The 22981-nt window shown below is 42.5% G+C and overlaps 1 protein-coding gene and 2 non-coding genes across 10 annotated transcripts; 2 read left to right on the top strand and 1 right to left on the bottom strand.

The window, feature by feature from the left end:
• Positions 1-1631: 1631 nt before the first annotated feature.
• On the top strand, positions 1632-1703 carry trnaw-cca (transfer RNA tryptophan (anticodon CCA)). Its single transcript has one exon. It is a non-coding gene; the product is annotated as a tRNA-Trp (tRNA).
• A 1426-nt stretch (positions 1704-3129) lies between these two features.
• Positions 3130-3201, bottom strand: trnap-agg (transfer RNA proline (anticodon AGG)). The gene has a single exon. It is a non-coding gene; the product is annotated as a tRNA-Pro (tRNA).
• A 1105-nt stretch (positions 3202-4306) lies between these two features.
• On the top strand, positions 4307-22271 carry gigyf2 (GRB10 interacting GYF protein 2). 8 transcript variants are annotated; one of them, XM_085805145.1, is made up of 29 exons: positions 4307-4382; positions 6801-6852; positions 7041-7203; positions 7334-7429; positions 7647-7755; positions 8800-8905; positions 9070-9110; positions 9226-9258; positions 9381-9482; positions 12083-12294; positions 12515-12659; positions 13349-13588; positions 14485-14657; positions 14914-15070; positions 15157-15323; positions 15906-16000; positions 16244-16372; positions 16487-16617; positions 16712-16803; positions 17120-17260; positions 17334-17492; positions 17581-17829; positions 17917-18039; positions 18237-18491; positions 19227-19429; positions 19564-19715; positions 19825-20018; positions 21141-21282; positions 21393-22271. In XM_085805145.1, exons 2-29 carry the CDS (start codon positions 6815-6817, stop codon positions 21458-21460), a joined length of 3915 nt encoding a protein of 1304 aa, XP_085661271.1. In that variant the 5' UTR covers positions 4307-4382; positions 6801-6814; the 3' UTR covers positions 21461-22271. The 8 variants fall into 8 exon arrangements, with proteins under 8 accessions (XP_085661271.1, XP_085661269.1, XP_085661270.1 ...); XM_085805143.1 differs by having other exon boundaries at positions 18237-18500; XM_085805144.1 differs by having other exon boundaries at positions 16709-16803.
• Positions 22272-22981: the final 710 nt, after the last annotated feature.

Below are 22981 nucleotides of genomic sequence, written 5' to 3'. Positions count from 1 at the left end.
CACTCTCGTTGACATATCTTCATATACACAGTTTTACCGATATATTTCACATTGTGTTCATGTGATTATGTGCCTGGAATACGGGTCAAAAAGTTGTACAATGATGTTCACATGTGTAATAAAGTTTTGTGGTTTTAAAAACATTTTGTGCACGTGTAAAATAAAATAAAAAAGACTGATGCACAGATTTCCTACCTTCAAGTGGGACCCTGAATTTACAAGCTGCAACACCATTGACTGTATAAAAGTGCAGCACTGAAGTCACGAGTTTACAAAACTCAAGTCGAATTTTGACCCTGTTTTGACCTGCCCACCTAGTATGTGTCAACCTACCATCCAATCAAGGAGCAGCTTTCTTTTGTGCATTTTAAATGAGAAATTAATGTTAAACATTTTTTGAGAAATTAATGTTAAACATGACAGATTAATAACCCCAGATAATGTTATCATGAGGGTTTTACTCTCTTACGTTTTTATATTTAAGAGTATTAGAACTTCTTTGCTGCACAATTATAGTTGTTGGAGTTAGAGTGTGAAGGTAGTATAAACTTAGCCACATGTGGTTTGTTTTTGTAAGCCACACTGTGTTTAAAGAAAAATTGAGCTCTATGAATTGCTTTGTTATTAGCAGTTGAACCTTACAATATTTCCACAACATGCAGAATATCAGTGTCCATTAATACAACTGTTAGAGAACCATGTTTTCATTATATACAGGAATTACCCACATTATGAATCTAAATAAACATCAGCATAGCATAGTATACTGTACACTGAACACATGAAGTGGTGAGGAGGAGAGACAATGATGAGCGCGCTGAATGGCTATTCACTCAGGCGTCAAAACAGGCTCAAAATTCGTACTTGTAACTTGTGTTTTGTAAAAAAAAAATAAAAAAAATAAAAAAATAATAATAATAATAATAATAATAATAAAGACATTTCTCTGATGTCTGTTAATGCAAGGGGTCGTAACCAAAAGAAAAGGCTTTTTCTTTTTTGTTTTGTAAAGGGAAAAATGTTAATATTATTTTTTCTGCAAGAAACGCATTCCAAACAAACAACGGGGAGATGAAGTTTATTTCAGCCATGGCACGTCAAGATCAGCAGGGGTCGCCATCCTACTGAAAATTTTCAAAGGTCAGGTTATCTTTCATGTGGCAGATGATGTTAATGGTCACTGGCTGATGCTTTGAGTTGATTTGCGCTAATTCTGGATTAATGTTCACCTGGCATACTTATACAATGTATGTACAATGAAACACATGCCACATTTGTTTATATTTTTATACTTTTTCAATAAAGCATGTGAAGCACTTGAAGGTGGGAAATTTGTGTGTCGTCAATTTTTTTTTTCAGATGCACAACATATTCCCACAGATACAAAACCTTTTACACGTGCAAAAAAATATTTTTACAACTACAACATTTTAGTATACATGCACAAAACTTCTTTACATGTGCACACAATAGTTTTACAACTACAAAATTTATTATGTGAACATCACTGTACAAGTGCAAAATCTTTTTGACCCATATTTGATCCCATAGTATGCATATAAATAGTAAGGAACATATATAAAAATGTCGATTATGATTTTTATACTCTGTTTCGACCAACCGCCGACGTGGACCTCGTGGCGCAACGGTAGCGCGTCTGACTCCAGATCAGAAGGTTGCGTGTTCAAATCACGTCGGGGTCAGTTTCTTTTGATTGACTTTTTTTTTTCCCGCAGTCCTTCGTTTGGCAGTCCCTAGGTGCGTTTCCATCAGCTGTTTAGATGCGCATCGAGATGTATCGCATTGGAAAATGATGATGGAAACGCCGTGATTCGCATTAAAATCCTCTGATTCGCACAAAATGAAATACGCTCGCTATGGCCGGGTTTTGGTTGATTCGAATGGGATGGAAACAGCTGTATGCGAATCAAGTGTGACGTAGCGCACTTTCACCCCGTCTACTCCCGTGTTTGCAGTTCACTCACAAGACAACATCAGGGTTCCGAATCCAGCGTTTATCATTAATAAAGTCTGGGGCGGCGCAACTCTCTCTCTCTCTCTCTCTCTCTCCCACACACACACACACACACACACACACACACACACACACGGGTCACGTTATTACGGTAATAAACCTATGCGCTAAATCGCACTAATGTGTTCAAATCAGACCGTCCGTCCGTCCGGCCGGGAGGGGGGGGGATGCAAAGTCCGTAGATGGAAACACACATGATTCGAATTTCTTTTAATGCGCATTTCCCAGTAATTCGAATCACTTTGGATGGAAACATGGCTCCTGTTTTACTTCACTGAGCGACAAACACTACACGCATGCAGCGGGATAGTTCTTTGGGATAAAATGTTCTCTTTTATTGATATATGATATTTTGTAACTACACACTCAAGATTCAGTAGTATTCAGCAGTGCACACTGCACAGTAGGGGATCTGCGTTTACAATATCAACATTATGATTTGCAGAAGGGTCTACTAGCCTCCCCCACCAGCCAATACAGCATTGGGGTGTAGTCATGCGAATGACTTACCATCTTGCTGGTTGAGACCATGAGTTGTGCTACTGTGGTGGTGGCATGTGGCATCCCTGTGAAAACACAAAAATGTACAAACTTTGCATTGCAGAGCGAACTAGGGTGTTTTAGCTATTCACAATTAATAAGCATTTAAACATTTATATTTTAAATTAATTTCACATGCCACTGTTGCAATTATGCAGGATAGTCCCATCAGTTTCAAAGCAGGTGGCCATACACACATTAACACAATTCCTGGAGAGATAATAAAAATGTTGAAGCATTTTGAGGCCTTCCAGGTCACACCAGGATGATCTTCTTCTTGTTCTACGTTTGCAGAAATGTATATTACTGCCCTCTGTTAACTCTATTTACATTCCTAAAAAACAAAACAAAAAAAACTGACATTTTATTCGGAAAAGCGGTCAGCAATGACTCCATGGATGTTGACTCACACTGACTCATATATTAAGGAACTACAGACCAAGTTGAGAGCAAGTATCGGTCCAAACAGTGGGGAACAGACTCAGGTTGGTTAGTATAAAATCGGAGACTGTCAATGTCAAAGAAACATCGTCAAGGAGAAGTAAGAAAAGGGTGGGCTCGTCCGGGATTTGAACCCGGGACCTCTCGCACCCTAAGCGAGAATCATACCCCTAGACCAACGAGCCAGACGGTAACATTGCACACCATGACCGTTCACAAAATCGATCCAAACTTGACCATGTGAAACATATTTCGTAACGATTTCATAACTGTAACCAACGCAACACTTTACAAATAATTGCAATAATTGTAATTTCTATCATTTTCTTTTCTTTTCATTTCTTTTTTTAATTACCAATCTGTATAACTCCGCAGGCATGTCATGTTATGTAGATCCTCCCTAGATAGATTTTGACATTTTACCACTGATTTCCAACAAGCCAAAACATGTTGATAGAGGGCGAGTTCTTAATGCCCTCAAGAGATCTGTCAAAATTAATAATGCTGTAAATGTTACCTGTTAAATTAGCGCTAAATAACTAACTTAAACTATTAGGTTTGAAGGTGACTGCACTTTTTTTTTTTCATTTTGTGTAAACATGAGCCATGTAACGGATATAATCGTGAAGAGCAATCTCTCACTGCAAAAGCAGCAGCCACAGTCACGTGAACAAATATTAATCCAAAGTCCAAAACCCCTTGAAAAGTGTACAGTGTAGGGTTTTCATTTCTAATTCTAATATTATGTGCATGCAAGACGTTTAGGTCTTGTGAACGAGCAAACAGAAAAATACCTGTAAGCTACTCAAGTGATAATATTGAAAGTCAACCGTTGTAAAAATGTAGTTTTAAAGGTATCGTAGGCATTTGAAAAGACATTTAGAGGGTAGATAGGTGTATGAGAAGTTTAAACACATCACTGTGAGTGGGAGGAGGGGTGGCGTGTACAAGTAGTCCGGTGCCCTTCTTCCTGAACACCTGAATACTTTGAATAGGTGTAAACAAAGTGGCACCTGGCTTTATAGCTAAATAATAATTAACATAACGTGGCTGATGGTATATGTCTGAGTGGGTAATATTCACAGCAGCAGACGTATATTATATAACATAAGGACAGTAAATACTAGTGGTCAAATAAATTCACCTCGTTGTCTGAGAATAATACGTACCAGTCAGCAGATTTTTGTTTTACCACGGCGTACGTACGGGGTTTATCTGTGGTCATGTGACCCGCACTCAGCCATCTTGTCGAAAACGGAGAGAGAGAGAGGGTGAGCTAGTGAGAGAGCGAGAGAGAGAGAGAGAGAGAGCCCAGAGAGCCACACACAACTCGCATACAAACCTTGTGCTGTCAGATCAAGCAGAGGTAAGAGACAGCCAAAGTTTGATTAATACACTAGCTCAGGTGGGGGAGAAAGCGTTCATTTAAAAGTAGTGTCATGTCAGAGGACCATGTTGCGACGAGCTGCCGTGCAATGGGACTGTTTGCTTGCTAAAAAAACCCACCATGTTTTTTTTTTGTACTCGGCCTTGCAGCAGCGGGCCCCAGTGCCTGTGTGTGTCCGCGTCCGGCCCTCGATGTTGTTGTGGGTCCAGGCTGCTGCTCCGGAAGGCCGCGTGTAGCTAGGCGGTGGCTAACGTTAGCTGCTAATGCTGACTGACTGACTGGCTGAGGATAGAGTAGTAGAGAGAGATTATCTTTACGCCGTTAGCAGCAGCGATGTATTTAAATAAATATAATACATGACACGGCCCCAGCTCTAAAGAGGGAGTTAAATTAGTGCCAATTCATCTGCATTAGCTTGACTCGAGACATGCAGCGATACACGAGCAGCAACAGACTGCTGCTATGCTATGCTAATAAGCTAAGCTAAGCTAAAGCTATAGCCGAGCCGAGGTGCTGGCAGGCAGGCAGGCAGCAGGTAGAGCCACCGCTGCTGCTGTCGTCTTCTTGACGGTCGGTTAAATTATCATCAGCATGTTGAAAGTAACTCTTAAAATAATAGTTTATAAATCTCCGACCGTCCTCATACATAACTGCGACCCAACTGCCAGCCGTTAGGGGACACGTTAGCTAATGTCAGTTACTAACATGCTAGGAAATAAATATCTAAAGTTGTTTATTTGACTGGTCAGGCTTAGCTGTTAGCTGCGTTAGCTTAGCGTATGTGTATGTGAATGATAACCGAGGTGATTTCAAACAGGAAACTCCCAAAGTATTAACCGCAGCTTTTTTATTTCTTTATTTTTTTTTTTTAGCATTGTAAATGTGAAGTCTTTCAGTACGATTCAGTAAAGTCACCGAGGTTAGCTTTTAACCACGGCTCGGCCTGTTCAGTGCTCCTGCCTTCTTCCTCTTACTGTCGATAACACACTGCTCCTGTGGTGTACTACTGGCCCTTTACATGAAGAAACAAGCTGAACAACTTTATTACAAAACATTCAGTGGTCAGTAGGGTTTTTTCCCCCCTCGATGTTATCTATCCCCCGCTCCCATCAAAAGTACAAGTTTGTGACCTCGGTAGTTAAAGTTGTGTTGTTTTGAACAGATTGTTCATTTGACGAGTGCTGACTCTTGACTCCTAATTATTGTAAGTTAGGCGACTCGTCATTACGACGCCGAAACTCAGCCATGCAGGTGGCTTAATTTTTATTTTAATTTAACTGGGGGGGAAAAAGTTTATTATTAGAGGGTTTATTATTAGAGTTGTGAGAAATGCTGGTTACTTCAGATAAGTTTGCGCTACCCTTCCCACTTACACGTGGCTCAACCTGACTTCCATATGGTCATTGGTATTGTGAGTGTGCTGTGTGTGTGCCCGATATTTGGGAAAGTCTCGCTGCTTAATAAACCCTTTTGTGTAGGGTAAAGTCTTAGCATAGAAGATATTCGTGTAAAACAAACGATTAGTCTTGTTGACATCACGGGATTATTTTTCGATGATCTTATTTTGCAGTTGAAGACCCCCCTCCGTTGTCAATTACAGGTGTCTGACATACCCTCCTTGCAGGCTGGGAGACTTCCTAAAATAGCTTCAGCAGATTGAAATTGTACACTGGTTGTGTCTGCTAGTGGGATGGGCTGTATATCCAACGCGAGTAACTAAAAACTAAAACTTTTGACTAAATTTTGTCCAACCCAACTGTGCCCTGTTAGATGTTGTGTCTCAGTTTGAAAGAAATAAAGTTTAGCTGACGAGGAGACCACATTACATTTGTTAGGTAACAACTATATAAATTGTGCATTTGGGGATTCTGTTGCCCTTATATAGTAGTTGCAGTACATTGATTTTTCTGACACAAAATGTACTTTTAGTTGTTGAACTAAAGTTTAAACAACTTCTCAAACAATTAAAAGTCAGACAATTGAAGTAACACTAATCTGCAGCAAATTAGGTGGTTTATTAATCCTTGCAGTTTAAAAAAACAAAACAAGTTTAAATGGCATTTTCCATGTCCAGCTTGTCAAATGTGAGGATTTCCTGTTTTACTTGTTTTTGCATGATTTTTGAAATGTGTAGCCTATCTTTGTTTACGGTTAAACAAATGAAGATATTTTGAGTTGTGACTTTGGATGCTCGGGAATTGTTTAGAGCATTTATCAGTGTGGAAAAAACAAACATTATAGTCAAGATTAGAAATGTGAAATGGGCATCATAAAAGTATTTTTATTTTTATTTGATTTTTTTCAGATTAAGTTTGTGTAAAAAGAAATGCAATACTGTGATGCTTCAAGGTGTATACACTGAGTGGTTGTAATCATTTTCTCCTCTTATATTTGTAGAACATCAAGAAAGAATGGCCGAAACCCAGACACTTAACTTTGGACCAGAATGGTAATTGATTTGGCACAAGTCTCTAAAATGACAAGTGATTCATCGGTTGTGAAACTGGTTTTTCTTTTGGGGCACTGTGCAACTTCTCCATACATGTCCAGACGTGTCAATTGCTACCTCAGCTTTAGTGTTGTCTCTCCTTCCTCTGTCCCCTCTGCTCATACTAACCCCTCTCTCTCTCTCTCTAGGCTCCGTGCCCTGTCTGGAGGTGGTGGTGGCAGTGGTGGCGGTGGTGGAAGCAGCAACATTGTTGCCTCTCCACCCCTCTCACCTGCGTTGCCAAAGTATAAACTTGCAGACTATCGCTACGGGAGAGAAGAAATGTTAGCACTTTATGTAAAGGATAACAAGGTGGGTATCTTAGCTGTTGATGAAGGCTGGCAGCCAATAAGGCATGCATATTACCGGTACATTATGATGCTGCTGAGATTAGACTTGCATCTTCCCTGATCGTTTCCTGATTGTCTGTTTTTCTCCCCAGATCCCTATAGACCTACATGACAAGGAGTTCCTGCCAATATTGCAAGAGGAACCCTTACCGCCTCTGGCACTCGTGTCTTTTACAGAGGAGGAACAGGTAGGAGAACTTGTCATGATAGGAGGTCACTGTCTTGGTGAGAAATGATAAGATCAGAACGATTTTCTGACTTATCTCCTCCAGACGGCCTCTTATTGCCATTACTTGGAACTCTTGATAATTAGAGTATGAAACAAAGAACAGGTGCCAACAAGAGTGCTGAGAGCTGGCTCTTTGTCCCCCATGCCACCCCCTCCCCTCCTGTCTGTATTTGCAGAGAAATTTTTCCATGTCTGTAAACAGTGCGGCAGTACTTCGGCTGACAGGCCGAGGAGGCGGTCCGATAGTAGGAGCACCAAGAGGCCGAAGTACCTCAAGGGGTAGAGGTAAGATTTTTAACTGAAGTCACACGTAGATACGCTGTGTCTTCTTTATCTTGTCAAGAATACGTGTCTGCAGGGGGAACTGACACATTGGAAGCAGTAAGGTGAATTTCATTGTTTAAAAGAGCCAATTATAGCTACTTAGACATTCTGTCTGTGCAGCTTTAGAGTCACAACAACTGCAGATAGTTAAGATGCCTTCGAAGAATCCCACCAGTTTGGCCACAGCTTGACACGAGGGATGTAATATTAGCACCCTGTAGGTGTTGTGCTTACTCAGCATACTTGGACCCCAGCTGCTTGAACTCATAATTAATGTGCCTTAAGCATGGGAAAACCCCTGTTTAAAATTACATATATTTTACAGTCAGTTAAAGCTGCATACTGTATTTTCCATAGCTTTTTGGAGTTACTAGGTCCCTGTTTGCCTGCCCTAAAAATTAACAGGGGCTTAGTTTTTAGATGTATATTTTGATGTGTCACCTGATGCATGCTTTAAATTCCTGTGATTGTTGAGCAGCCAGAGCCCCTCCTGACATGCCATGCCCTAATCCAGATATGAAAAAGATGTGTTGACAACATTTCAACAAATATGAATTAAATCCTTAATGATGTGTTTAAACAAATTTCATGAATATCCAAGGATTTATAGGTCGGCATGGCCCCAACACTGGGTCCTGGCGCAATTGGTGCCTAGATTATAAATGGAGCGTCTTACAGTCAAACTGGATTATTACTGTTATAGATATTGCCTATGAATCAGGAAGTAGACAGATGAATTAAAAACCACAGCTGTTGGTTTGGTGTAGCTACAGCATTATGATTCAGCAGATTATTTACAGTGGGTGACCGTAGTTCGGTTGCCTTCGTGTGTGGTCACCTGTTGTGGGAAATCTGAATATGTTGTGCCAGTGTTTGGACCAAGGTGCGTCCTGTGGTCATGTTGACTATGGTATGCTACCTATAGTTTAATTCATGCTGCACGGTTGCACTGGCTAACATACAGCCAGATCATATTCGGCTGCTTCACCTTGTGATTGCTTTCAGGCCGGGGGAGAGGAGATGGAGGGTTTTACCAAAGAAGTTTTGATGATGTGGAAGGTTTTGGTCGTGGAGGGAGGGAGATGCATCGCTCCCAGAGCTGGGAAGAAAGGTATTGAAAGACGTATTTGTGGCAAGATTTGTTGTGAAACATGTGACCTTGTTTTGACAATGTTTTGACAATCTGTACATGTTAAGTTTAAGTTTTTGCGAGACAGCAGTTTAATATCTCCTTAGTCATGATGTTGCATAATGGATGATTTCTTTTCTCTGCAGGGGAGACAGAAGGTTTGAAAAGCCAGGTCGGAAAGACCCAGGTTAGTGTTACTTTCTTTTTTGGTCAAATAATCAATACGTGACATCATGGCATTGACTCATTGGCAAATACGCTGGCTTACCTCTACTATCTGCTCCTCTCTGTGAACCTGACAGAAGCTGCTCCAGGACATTTTCCGATGAATCACAGTAAGTTTGTTTAACTATTGAGCAACAGGAAGTTCAGATTTGTTAGTGGACGTGACATGCTTTGTCTTTAATTGCTGTAATGGTGACGACTGCACTTTTAATCAACCCACTGCTCTTTGCAGTCCGAGGAAACTACGAGGACGTCGTGCCAGGCCTGCCGAGGAAGCACGACTTCACGCGCTCGGAGAGTGAGAACTGGCGTACTTCTCGAGATGATCAGAACGGTGAGGATGATGAGGGGGGCTGGCACCTGGCGGGTTCTCGACGGGACAGTGACCGGTGGTGCCCCCCGAGCCCAGGTGGGCACAGCACTGACCACATTACCAATACATTTATCCTTGATAAATTATCTGGGATAAATGTATTTGTGTTGTACCACCATTTTTATAGTCTGGCCTGTTTCAGAATAAGGTACATCTGTGAGTCAGGACCTGTGTATTGCTGTGGGGTTTATATTATTTCATTATAGCGACAGGAGAATAGATGTTTTACCATATAACCAACTTGGATTAAGAGATGTTCTTCATCTCTGTGTTTTCCTTCCAGTTTATCGTTATCAGAATATTATGACTGAAGTGGATATCCATTATGGAAACATTTAGTATAAGAGGGACAGTTGAAGGGCACACCGATGTCCTCTTCCCTTTCCTGTGTTGCATTTGGAAAAGAAGTCATACTCGGGGCTCTACGCTAACATTTTTCCCAAAGAGCACATGTGCTCCTAAAGTAAAATGTCTGGGAGCGGAATAAAAAATGTTTTTATGCAACACATTATTCATTTAATTCACTGGCCTACTGGTGGGCCCAGCATGCATTAGAAGCAATGCAACCCACAGGCAGGTGGCCTTTAAGGGGTTAACCCTTGAATAATGTTGAGGGTCAAACGTGACATGCTGTACTGCTGATCACCGGGTCGGTTTGAGCTGCGTTCATGTTAAGTTATACTTCCAAACTCTTCACTCAGTGACCCATGTCAGCGAATATTTAACTTGCCAGTCCCTGGCCATCAGCATTTTAGCCACGCAGCGATCGTACACGGCTTTGTGGTGTTTTATCATACGGGTCGGTGGTGGCCCAGTGAGGCGGCAGCAGCACCAAGGCTGGTTCTGCACACCTGACTCTGTGCAGTGTCTTCTTAACTAAATCAGAACAGTCCAACACAGCGACGTGCTGCTCCTCTTTAGGGCTGCCACGATTAGTCGACTAGTCACGACTACGTCGACTATTAAAATCGTCGACAACTAATTTAATAGTCGATGCGTCGTTTCTTTTCTTTTTTTTAAACTTTGTTTTTCTCTCAAAACTGCTGCAGCACCTTCCACACACGCACCCGCCGCTGCAGCCGCCCACCACACATACACACGTGCACTCACTCACTCAGGGTGAGTTTACAGGTGGTCTCTCTCTTTTCTCTCTCTACCTGTCTCGTCCCTCATCAAGTGGCACCGGTGTAACCCCCCGCCCGCCGCCGCCGCCACCGCCGCTCCTCTCCCTCCCTCTCTCTCTCTCGTCATTTTAAATGAGAAGCGCTAGGAGCGGTACCGCCGCTCCACCGTTTTAAATCACGGACTGAAAAACAGCCGTCCGTCATTTAAAAATAAAATCGTGGACTTTGAGATCGGTGTTGGAGAACTAGAACGTTACCGCGTCTGGTCACAGCGTCCTGGTCACGGAATGAGCGCTCATCTTAACGAGGAAGTCTTCTCTCCCAGCGTAAAACTACGTCAATATTTTCCGGTAGCTTCTCATCACAGTCCGCACCTTGCAGAGTTTGAGCTGCACCTCAGTTTCACTTGTTTTCATTTGACAGTTTCACACAGAACTTTCTGGTGGAGTCTTTCCATGTTTCTCCTTCTGTGACAGTAAAAAGGGAACATTTACATTTTTTCAGACAAGACGATTGTCTTATAAACTATTTGATTTTTTTTTAACAGAACGACTCCTATTATTTACACTGAGCACAAGTTATATTTGAATGATAAGCCTACCAAAACTTTATTATTGTGAACAATTCCTTAGTTTCAGGTGTCCACCTCATTTTATTTAAATGTAGCTATGTTTAATGCCAGAGACAAATGAAGGAAAGACAAAAAACCTTTAAGTATTTATTTTGGTGTTGTTTAGGCCAGTGCCTTATCCTTATTTTACTCAGCTGTTTGCACTTTATGCTACAGTTAAAGCTGCATATTTCATTAAAAGTTTAATGAACTATCATCTTAATTTTCTTTATTTTTACCTTAAACACTTCAAGCTGAAAGCTAATGATGGTATATAAGGGCAGCTGCATGCTGGTGCGATAAGCTGTATGTTTTACATTCAATTTACGTATGATCCGATTAGTCGACTAATCGAAAAAAATAGTCGGTGACTAGTCGACTATCAAAATAATCGTTTGTGGCAGCCCTACTCCTCTTTGACTCTGAAGTCACTGTAGTGCTACAGTCAGCCGAGCCTGAGGCCAACATACAACAGGTAACGGTGTGGTGTTGTTGCCTCTTTTCTCCCTTACATGTGACTACTGGTGCCAGAGAATTGTGGGATTTGTAGTTTTTGAACTGTCGCAGATAAACTAGGTTGTGCTCTTTACTCGCACACTGTGCGCCTAAATCATTTTCCCGGTTCGCACATGTATTTTTTTAGGGGCAAATGCGAGTGAATTGCTCGCACTGTAGAGCCCTGATGCCGTCATCATGTGTTAACGAATGTGGACGTACTTTGTTCAGTTCCACTAGTGGTGGCCAAATGTTGGCCGTCCATCTCAACGAAGCCGATTCCAGTCATGGGATTAGTTGTACCTTTCTGACAATTTTCCTGTCTTGTACAGATGGGCCACGGTCAGCAGGGTGGCGGGAACACCCAGATCAGCGCCGCCGTTTCCCGTTCGATGCAAGAGAAGACGAGCGTGGATACAGGAGGCCACGGTCAGGCAGCGGCAGCCTGGAAGATGAGAGAGACAGCTTGCCAGAGTGGTGTCTGGAGGATGCAGACGAGGAGGCGGGCACCTTTGACTCATCAGGGGCCTTTCTCTCTCTCAAGGTACAAGGACACCTGAGTTTTAATTAAATCAATGAAATTAAGTTGGGATTTATGTGAAACAGAGTATTGATGTGACTTTTATTTCACATTAAGTGACTTGTTACTGCAAGATATTTGGGCGCAGATCATCACCTTGCCTATTAACATGGAAATGCGAATTATGAATAGGATTATACTGTAATCAGATTTTCTGAGGTTGTGCTTTTTGTTCCATTATCAGAAAGCCTCCAAGGAGCCGATATTGGAAGAGGCAGAGCTTGAGTTCAAGCCCCTGGAAGAGTGTGAGGAAGGCCTGGAGGAGGAGGACATTCAGTCCAAGGAGACCAAAGAAACAGAAATGGAGAAGCGAGAAGCTGACCGGAAAGGTTAGTCACTTCAATACATATAAAACATTTTTCGAGATATGTTAATTGCATTGAAAAAGCTTCGACATGAAATCTAATGGATTTGGGATTAGCCACCTGTTTTTAGTGACTTTTTCGCAGAAAGTTAATCTTAACCAATGCTGCGATTTCACAAATAGTAATCCAGCTGAATGCAGTTTACACTGGTCTGTGCCATTTTGCCGTCATAACACCTGTGTACAAACGCTGGTATGCAAATGTCATAATGATCATGTTGGTCCACATGGTTTGATACAAAATAACATTTTAGTAATACATGAAATGGTATTGGAAAAAGCACAGTTCATAAACAGTTAGGTATAGAAGTATAATCTTTTTAAGTTGTTAATTCATCTGTGTGTATAGCCCATTATGTGAATGCAGTGTAGTCGGTAAACCTTTGCCCAGACATTAACTTGGACTCGAGGAAGAACCTACTGGTCAAAGGTCAACATGGCATTTGGTTTGTGAACACAGTATCCCAGGAACTCATCAAGATTTGGCACAAACAAGGAAGAAGTGATTAGATTTTGGTGGTTTTTCATGACACTGTAATCACAAATTGATTTGCTAATCATTAACACCAGTTACATTTTATATCCAAGTGGTTAAAGATCAACTGAACTGTGACATCGTGTTTTCTTTTGTTTTGTTTGTTTGTTTTTAAACAGAGTTGGCCAGAGTGTCTGAGGAGGCTCCACCTGTTGCTCCCCCAGTCTCGGAGCCTCAGGTCTCTGTCCAGTCTTTGCCCCCCAGCCAGCTCAGCAGACCAGAAGAGCCGGAGCGGCCAGCTGAACGGCAGCCACCCCTCGACCACCCACCAGAGCCCTGCAAAATCCCCCTGCACGTCCCCATGTCTAACAGCATGCTGGAGTCCCTACCCATGACCCACATCTCCACCACCCGGACAGGTGAGATTGTCGCTCTTCAGTTTCACAGTGGATGTAGAGAAGTATCTACAGGTGCATCTCAATTAGTTAGTACTTGGTTGGGGCAATTTAACTTGAACTACTGGAAATGGACTTTCCCATGATATTCTGTGCATGTAGATGGACACACTTTTCAGAAGGCCAACATTTCCATATTAAAAATGCTTTTTTTGAAGAGACCCCGAGGAGTTTTCTTATGGTTATGAAAGATTCTCATATTAATATGGATGAATCTATGTTACCCACACTTGTTAATGGGTCCATTTTCAATAAATATATCGTGTTGTCTTTAGTTATTTTTATATTATTATTTAGTGGTCGGCTCGCCCAGCATTTCCTAGTTTCGGTTTCCCAGACGCTGCCCGGCAGGTCATGGGAATAAAGCCACGAGATCGCTAGTTGGCATCGTTTATGGTTGGAACTACGACGGTATCTGATCGTCTTCGAACCTCTGACTTTCATTCTTGATTAATGAAAACATTCTTGCCAAATAATTTCGCTTTCGTCTGTCTTGTGCCGGCCAAGAATTTCACTGTGCGCGCAGAGGCTCATGGGAAATGTGGTGTGAAAATACTTTGCTTTCCGAAACTCCTCGTTGTCCCTTTAATTAGTCTCTTGTAATATTCAAAAATAGGTTATCATTAAATGTTAGCCATAATCATTACAATTAAAAAATAAATTAAGACATGAAATGTTTCATTCTGTGTGTAATGTATCTGTCTATATAATGTGTTAGTTTCACTTTTTGAATTTAAGTACTGACATAAATAAACTTTTCCATTATATTCTAATTTATTGAGATGCACCTGTACATCTTATGCTCTACCTACCACGAAACTGCTCTAACATCTGCCATTTCCTTCTCCTGTTCAATGCAGAAGTATCTATTCCATCGCCAAGCATTCAGCTACCACAGCAAAAGCCCATGGAAATTCCAGTGGCGATGAACAATCCTTTGCCTTTCCCGTCAAATATGATGGCACCTATTGGCAGGCCAACCGCTGTGCCACACGACACAGATGAAGATGAGGGACTGAAACACTTTGAGCAGGCAAGTTAGCAGACTTTGACACAAAGCTTCACTGACACTTAACTGGTATGCATGGACCCCTTAAGTCTACTGATACCAGAGAGGTGACTTCCCTTTTTCCGATTCATGATTAATGCTTAATTGTCCTTAAAACACTGGGAAAACAGTCACCTGTATGTCCTCTAAACCTCCAACAATGAGCTGACTGTTTAGGTTTGGTTGTATTGATGCACACATACCGATGAGCTGCGTATAACTTTTGACAACTGCCCCTCAGGAGGCAGAAAAGATGGTGGCCTACCTACAGGACAGTGTGGTGGATGATGACAGACTTGCAGTAAAAGCTTCAGAGAAGCCCAAACCCGCAGGCCTGCCGCTCACCCATGAAGCTGCTCTGAAGTGGTTCTACAAAGACCCCCAGGGGGAGATACAGGGTAAGAAGGGAGGAGATTTTATGTGCTGAAAAAAGGCGACTTAAACTACTCTATTTCTGAAACGGCTCCTATTTCCTTTCCTTCAGGTCCATTCAGTAACCAGGAGATGACCGAGTGGTTTCAGGCCGGTTACTTCACCGTGTCTCTGTTAGTCAAAAGAGGGTGCGATGATGTATTTCAACCACTTGGCGAGATTATGAAGATATGGGGGAGGGTACCGTTCACTCCAGGACCGGCACCTCCACCTCTACAGGTATTCATTCATTTCACTGTCTGGTCTGTTTCATTCCTTATATCCGAGGGTTTGCTTTGTGATAAAGCACTAGTTGCCAACACCAGCCACGACCTGTAGATGGTGTTGTGTTCCACTCAGAGAAATCCCTTATGTATCCGAGTGTTGCAAGGACCTCCAATCTTTCATCATCATCAAGTCATAGCTGAAATCTTGTTAAACACGCGGCTGCTCCAGTCTGGATTTTAAACAAATGAAATGAAAAATTAACATGGAAGCAACTGAAGCAGCTACTTTTACAGTTCAACCAAGTGAATGTGTAGCATCAATCACCTGGGAAAGAATGCGAGGTTCCTATTTCTATGTATTTATGTATTTGTTTGTTATGGAGATTGGCGTTTTGAATTCTCAAAGACAAAGAAACTCATAGTTCTATATACTGAATTATTGGAAAATATAGAAATATCAGTTTTAGCCTTCTATAACTGGAAGTCGTCCAAACTCAAAGCTGTCGGCTCTGTTCGACACCTTATATCTGTTGCTGTCTTTTGCCTGTTGGACCGGCGCGATTGTCCTCACTCTGTGTCTCTTGATGTGATCCAGGGTGATGGTGATCAGGAGAGGTTGAAGAGGCAGCAGGAGCTCACTGCTCTCAACCTCTACCAATTACAGCAGCTCCAGTATCAATACCACCTCAGGTACAGCAGTCCCACATCTGACATTTACTTTAACACAGACACAGATTTATACCACATGCCCTTTACTGGCACACACCAGAAAGCAGACATTGGTATGAAAAGTAGGCAGACTCCATCCTTTAATTTGCAATGATAGATTTATCCAAACTATTCCTCTATATTAATATTTCAAAAAATAAATTATTAAGACAGAAGTTTCCATTTCCTCTAATTCCCCTTGTTCCCTTGTCTTCCTCCTTTCAGGCAGCAGTATGCTCATGCCCTGGCCCAGCAGAAAGCTGCAGCCCTCAGCTCAGCTCCTCTTCAACAGCAGCAGCAGCACCAACAGCAGATCAACCTGCTACTACAGCAATACCAGACACTCAAGTTAAGGTTGGCACTCGCATCACTGGACATACGCGTCAACCCTGCCTGTAAATCGTAACCTGCATACACATGAAGTGAGCATTATATTTATTAATGTGTTGTTTTCTCATCTCACTGAAGAGCGTCAGAGAGCCTCCTACCTCCTGTCACCCGATCCCTATCTGTCCCAGACTCTGGTTCTGTATGGGAAATGCAGAATCCATCCTCTCAGGCCTCCTGCACACCAAACCTCCAACCAGCTGCTCCAAGCAGTGAGTTTGAGTCTTTGATCAGCACTGGTTTATTTATTTTTGCAATGTCATGTTGCAGCAGGTCTAATGCATCCTATTGTGTCCTCCCCAGCAGCATGGGATGGCAGCAGTGTGTGGGATTTACCTATAGACTCCATGGCACAGGCTCCAACCATCGAGCAGATGCAACAGTTGGAGAAGACGAGGGTGAAGAGAACTTCTGTTTTCTTGGTCCAGTGGAAGTGATAGTTACTGTACTTAGAGTACAGTAACAAAATATTTTACCCAAATTGGCATCAATTCTAAAAAAAAACAAAAAACATAAGGGGTATTTGTAAGTCCTAAAAATGTTTTACAAACATACAAATTAGACTCTGCAGTAGGCTTCTGATATGTCAACATATTGGTTGACATATGAAGAGGTACGCAGGAACAAAATAACTTTAGGATTTAGAGACGTAAATATGCATAGAGTATCACTATAGATAATAACCGTTGTGTATTTTTATCTTGTATTGAACAGTTGGAGCAGGAGAGGCGTGAGGCAGATATGAGAGCCAAAAGGGAGGAAGAGGAAAGGAAACGTTTGGAGGAGGCCCTGAGGGCCCGACAAGAGGAGGAACGCAAACGCTTGGAAGAAGAGGAGTTGGCACGGCAAAAACAGGTTGAGTGTTAGAACAGCATTATGGTGAATTGTTTTTCGAAGGCATTGATACTGACCCAATGTAAATCTTTAGGAAGAAGCTCTGAGGCGGCAGCGAGAGCAAGAAGAGGCACAACGGAAACAAAAAGAAGAAGAGGAGAGACTGGCACAGGAGGAAGCTCTCCGAAGAATAGAAGAGAGGCGAAGAGAAGAGGAGGAGAGAAAGAAACGAGAAGAGTTCCTCCGCAAACAGGTCAGCTAATGAAAACATGCTCTGTACCAAACGTCCGTCTGGAGTTATGAAATGTTTCCTCAGCTTGCGATGTTGTCTACCTCACCAGGAAGAGGAGCGGAGAAAGCAGGAGGAGCTTGAAGCTTTGAGGAGGCATGAGGAGGAGAAGCGGGCAGAGGAGGAGGCCGCGGCTGCTGCAGCGGCGGCCGTTCTCGCCCAACAGCAACAGGAGGAGCAGAAACGGAGAGAGCAGGAAGCCCAAAGACAGCAGGAGCTGCAGAGACAGAGGCAGCAGCAGCAAGAAGCCCTCAGGAGACTTCAGCAGCAGCAGCAGCAGCAGCAGCTGGCACAAATGAAGGTGGGGACGCGGGATTTGTCAGCAAGAAGCGAATAATGACAATATAAGTTATATTAAAATCTGACAAAACTGTACATTGTTTTTCAGCTTCCTTCGTCTTCAAAGTGGGGCCAGCAGTCGTCCAACGCTTTAAACCAGACTCAGAACGCCCTGTCTCTGGCCGAGATCCAGAAACTGGAAGAGGAGCGAGAACGACAGACGCGGGAGGAGGTAAGGACGGCAAACAGCAGGCTGCTCAGTTACTCTGGTAACATTAGTGTGCTCTTGCCCCTAGTGAGTTATGAGCAATGTTGTTGTTTTTTTTAATATTGTGCATGACAAAATGCCATTTTGCTATAACACAAATGACTTGCACACCAACGTATTCCCATTGAGCCTGACCCTCCTTGTCCTGCGCCAACCCACAGCAGCGGCGTCAGCAGCTGGAGCTCCTGAAGCTACAGCAGCAGCAGGCTCTGCAGCAGGCTCAGCAGCCCCAGTCCAAGCTGTCTGGGTGGGGCAGCGTGGCAAAGCAGCCGGTTGCTACCAAGTCTTTGCTGGAGATTCAGAGGGAGGAAGCGCAGCAGATGAAACAGCGGAAGGAGCAGCAGCAACAGCAGCAGCAGCAGCAACCACCGCACCACCCCATTGTCACCCAACAGACCCGCACTCAAAACAGAACCGTACGTGAAGTATGTATCTTTTTTTTTTTTAAGTTTCTGATTGGCTGAAAAAGGATAAAAGCTATTATTATGTTATGCAGAGTTGGATGCTACAAGAAATATCCTGTAAAATCAGTGCTAAAACATGTCTGCTACTGACCAGGTTCACCACACAGATCTTTGGACAGGACGGTCACATGTTTACCTTTTTAACTCTAAAAATCTCAAGTTATCTCTGGGGAAAGAAGAGTTTGAACTTGAACCTGACTAATCACAGCTTTTAAATGTGTAGATTTTAGACTTTTTGTGTTACTGTGTAATAACATGAAAAACAACTAAAAACAACGAGGGGCATTTGAGACTAGGGCTGTTCCCAAATAGTCGACCAAAATTTAATTGGTCGATTGGTCACAGGAAAAAAAAAATATATATATATATATATATTTGGAGCGGTGTCTTGTCTAAATTAAGTCAAAATCAATATGACTGAACTGTATATGAAAGGCTATAGGGTTTTTAATTTGAAGGACCAGATACAGGAAGTCGTGACACTCACTCGCTGTCAGTTTTGTTTTGTTTTTTGTTTGATTGGTCGACTAATCGCCCTAAATGACGACTATTGGTCGAATAAGAAAATCTTTGGTCGGGGGCAGCCCTATTTGAGACGATTGAAAGATAAATCTGAGCTGGAAAAATGTCCCTTGACTCTCTAGAGGGAGGAGTTAGGCCAATAACGGTATCTTGCTCTCTTCACAGACGACTCTGAGTAACTCGGTGTGGGGCTCTGTCAACACAAGCAGCTGCACTAACTGGGGCTCAGACTCCAGCAGTATCTGGGGTGACACCCACAACTCCAACATGGGCTTCTGGGACGAGGCGGTGAAGGAGGCCGTTCAACAACCTCCTCCAACCAAGAAAGGCAGCACGCAGAAGAACAACAAAGGCAACGCCAACCTCAGGTATTTATTAAGAATGTCTTAGTCACAACCTCTGATGAAAAGCATGACTTGCAATATGAAGGATATGAGTAATTCACAGCTCCTAATGACTTGCTTTTGTCTTCCTCTTGCGTTTTTTGTTTGTGCACATGCAGTAACTCTGTGAGTGGGCGAGCCAATAAGAAGGTAGAAGAGGAGGAGAAGCTGCTAAAGTTGTTCCAGGGGGTCAATAAGAGCCAGCAGGACACCTTTATGCAATGGTGTGAGCAAACCCTGCACACCCTCAACACAGCCAACAATCTGGATGGTACGTCTTTAAAAATATGTTTTGCAAAGTCACTCCACCCACTGCTGTGGACGGGGCCAGTGTTTGGACGCCAAAACTCAGAAATATTCTCCATCTGTTTCCCCGCCAGTTCCTACTTTCGCTTCCTTCCTGAAAGAAGTGGACTCTCCGTACGAGGTGCACGACTACATCAGGGCCTATTTGGGGGACACTCCCGAGGCCAAGGACTTTGCCAAGCAGTTCCTGGAACGTCGTGCCAAACAGAACGCGAACCAACAGAAACAGGCGCCGCAAAACCAACAGCAAGCCCTCAGACAGCAGCAGGTGAGCATGACTGTAGAGCTACCAGTTATATAAAGGCTCAGCATATGGACACCAAATGCTCTGGTCCCATTTTGCCTTGTGAATCCATGCGAGACTCGTAAGAGGATCAAAAAAAGCGTCTTCCTTTTTCTCCCCCTGAATTAGATTTTTGCTCAGAGGTATTTCTGCCTGGCACATTCAAACCAATCGGAGCAAGTCATCTGACACAGCCGACGCCATCACACTCACTCCATGACGACTGCTGTTGTTTGCATTTCTGGTGTGAATCTTATCTTGCGTCACGCCTTTGGATCAGCCCCAAAAGAGGCATTACACTGCTTATTCGTTGTTTCCTTATGAGGATGAAGAACAAATGTGCCCATATGATCCTCACATATTACGCATCACATCCTTTTAAAGTCTTAACTGGAGCTTTTCTCTTTTCCTTGGTTCAAAACACATTTAGCGTCGGCACCACAGCTTTCGAAGGCAGAACTGTCTTTATCCGCAGTGCTCACACCCTCTGGTCCGCTTCTTTACTGCTCTTCAACCACCAGAATTTTTTTTTGTTTGACACAGGAGGAGTCTGATTCCTCATTTAAACTATTTCACCTAAAGCCCATTCATTGACAAAATAACTTGCCAGTAATCGTTCCTAGAAATATACACATAAATGGATCTATCTCTGTTGTTGGTATCAGATGTTGTGAAATTTAATGCAGAAGTGCAGTGATTAGTCAGAATGAATAGCATCTGTTTAGATAATCGACAAATCACGTATCTAATTTAAAATTTACTTCTCCTTTTTTGTGGTCAGAGCATCTCAAATTTTACAAGGTTAATTTGAATATAGGTTAACCTGACCTACTTGTTGAAAGACAAATAATAATGGATATAATATTTAGAAAATCGCTGTTATCATAGCATTGAATAATTATTATCTCTAGCTCTAGCTTTGTGCAGATTTAGAGAAACTGATATGTGATATGTAAAACATACTTACAACTTAACTCACCTCCTGCCATTTTTAATTGGTGCCAAATTCATCAAAATGCACCGGGGCCCTAATCAAGTCGATGGTATTTTCTAAAGTTTGTTCATGTTAGAACAGCATTTAAATCCACATCTCTCTCTCCTGCCAAGGATTCTGTCTGGGGTGGAACAGGATCTTCGTCGCTCTACCAGTCGAACCATACGAGTGGCCAGCAGCAGCGCTTTGAGACCGTCACCTCAGGGAAGAAGAAAAAGAAACAGAAGATGGTCCGTGCAGACCCCAGCCTTCTAGGTGAGGCCAAACGCCCGTCTGCTGCCCAATCTGGGAAGTCTGAAGAGACTCGTCGTGTCTTTTCGTGTCCCATCTGCTCACATGATCTTTGTGTCTTTTTCGATTCCCAGGTTTTTCCGTGAATGCGTCATCCGAGAGATTGAATATGGGAGAGATTGAGACTTTGGAGGACTTTTAAGGGACTGCAGCCAAGCAAACCCCACTGACTGTATCCAGTTTGAACAGCAGCTGTTTTACCCCAACACCTGCCCCAGCCCTCGACTGCTTCCAAGACTTTTCACCTTTCTATTTTCAGTTTCCCATTTATCAGACGTACTCTGATAACTCCCCATTGATTCTCAATTGTGAACAAACTGGGATCTCTGAGGCAGGGTATGTTTTCCTCTTGTGTAACGGACCTATACGATCTGAGGAAAACCTTGAGAGAAATGGACTAGCGCTAACTGGCCAATGGAGCATCCAACAAGCCAAGAGAGCAATCGCCAAATGAACTGGAGAGAATCTGCGGAGGCATTGATGTCTGTTGGCATCAGCTGCTCAGCCTCAAAACACGTCCTGTTGTAGAAACTCTCAGTGACAACAAATTTCAAATTTGGCCTCAATTGTACGGGATTTCTTAAAGTGTGGATATATGGGTGGGCTTGTAGGGGTATTATGAGAAAGGTTAGAGAGATTATATCCATTGTTTTTGTTTTATTTATTGAAAGTTTTCCCCCTTACACTTTAACCCCCCCCCCTTTTCCCCCTCCGTGTTTTCTGCTGGGTGTTCATGGATAATGACGGCAAAGTAGAGCCCAAGGATTCGTGCCCACTTATGTCCTGTTTTAAGGACATGTTCAAAAGTTCCAAGTAGTTATCTATTTCTGTAAAATACTAGGCTGTTTAAAGAATAAACTTTCAACTCTGCATCTGTATTATAATATATGAAAATGATCTGCTGGAGTCATACTTTTTTATTGCAGTATGAAATAATAAAACAGTCTGATGTGTGGGCTGTTCACACTTTTGTCTGAACCATTCAAGAAAACAATATCCACCAGACCTGTATGCAGTTGAGCGGTCGTACTACACTAAATCAACATCTAACGGAGTCTGTTACATGTGTTTTACCAACAAGAACACAAGTGAAGCCAGGCATCAGAGTTTATAATGTAACCAAGCTATAGGACATTTTTGATGACTCATCCTGACGGTTTAGTTTCATAATCATAAATATGCCCATTTTTTCAGTTATACACCGCGCTCAGTCTGCTGACGTTCCTCTTTTCCTGACAGCTGGCCATACAGACAAATACAGTTACATCTGAAATACTAAACTTTGGGATTTAAGGAAGTAAAAGCCCAAACTCTCACAGGCTTGCTGTGGTGTATTATCTGGCATTTAAATTGGTCACAATATGAAAAGCCGCAACAGGAAATGAAACACGCCAATTCCTCCAATATGATATTTCGAAATGAACTCCTCAGCAACCGATAGAGCAGCTGCTGTGTCAGCTGAAAAGTTGTACACCGGTTACTACTGACTGAACAATCCCTCATTACTAAACTATTGCAATTCCTCTCCCACCACTCACCACTGTTGTGAAAATGAATCTCTTTACTGACAGATATTCCCTCCAAGAGTAAAAGTGTAAAATATCCAGCTGACACTTTGACGTGATGCAATTTGGCTCCGGTCAGTGGCTCCTGAACGTTTACC

Source organism: Trachurus japonicus, chromosome 17 (genome assembly GCF_045865225.1).
Source record: "Trachurus japonicus isolate A0001 chromosome 17, Traja_1.0".
NCBI classification, from domain to species: Eukaryota; Metazoa; Chordata; class Actinopteri; order Carangiformes; family Carangidae; genus Trachurus; species Trachurus japonicus.
Note: the sequence above shows the minus strand (reverse complement) of the source record. Positions and strands in the feature narration are given on the sequence as shown.

What these genes read in the sequence shown, in the direction of transcription:
- gigyf2 (XM_085805137.1), top strand. Translation starts at nt 6,815, where the DNA reads ATGGCCGAAACCCAGACACTTAACTTTGGACCAGAATG. An exon ending in GCGAGAAGCTGACCGGAAAG is followed by an intron (nt 12,660 to 13,348) that starts GTTAGTCACTTC and finishes GTTTTTAAACAG; the next exon opens with AGTTGGCCAGAGTGTCTGAG. An exon ending in AAGCCCTCAGACAGCAGCAG is followed by an intron (nt 20,019 to 21,140) that starts GTGAGCATGACT and finishes TCTCCTGCCAAG; the next exon opens with GATTCTGTCTGGGGTGGAAC.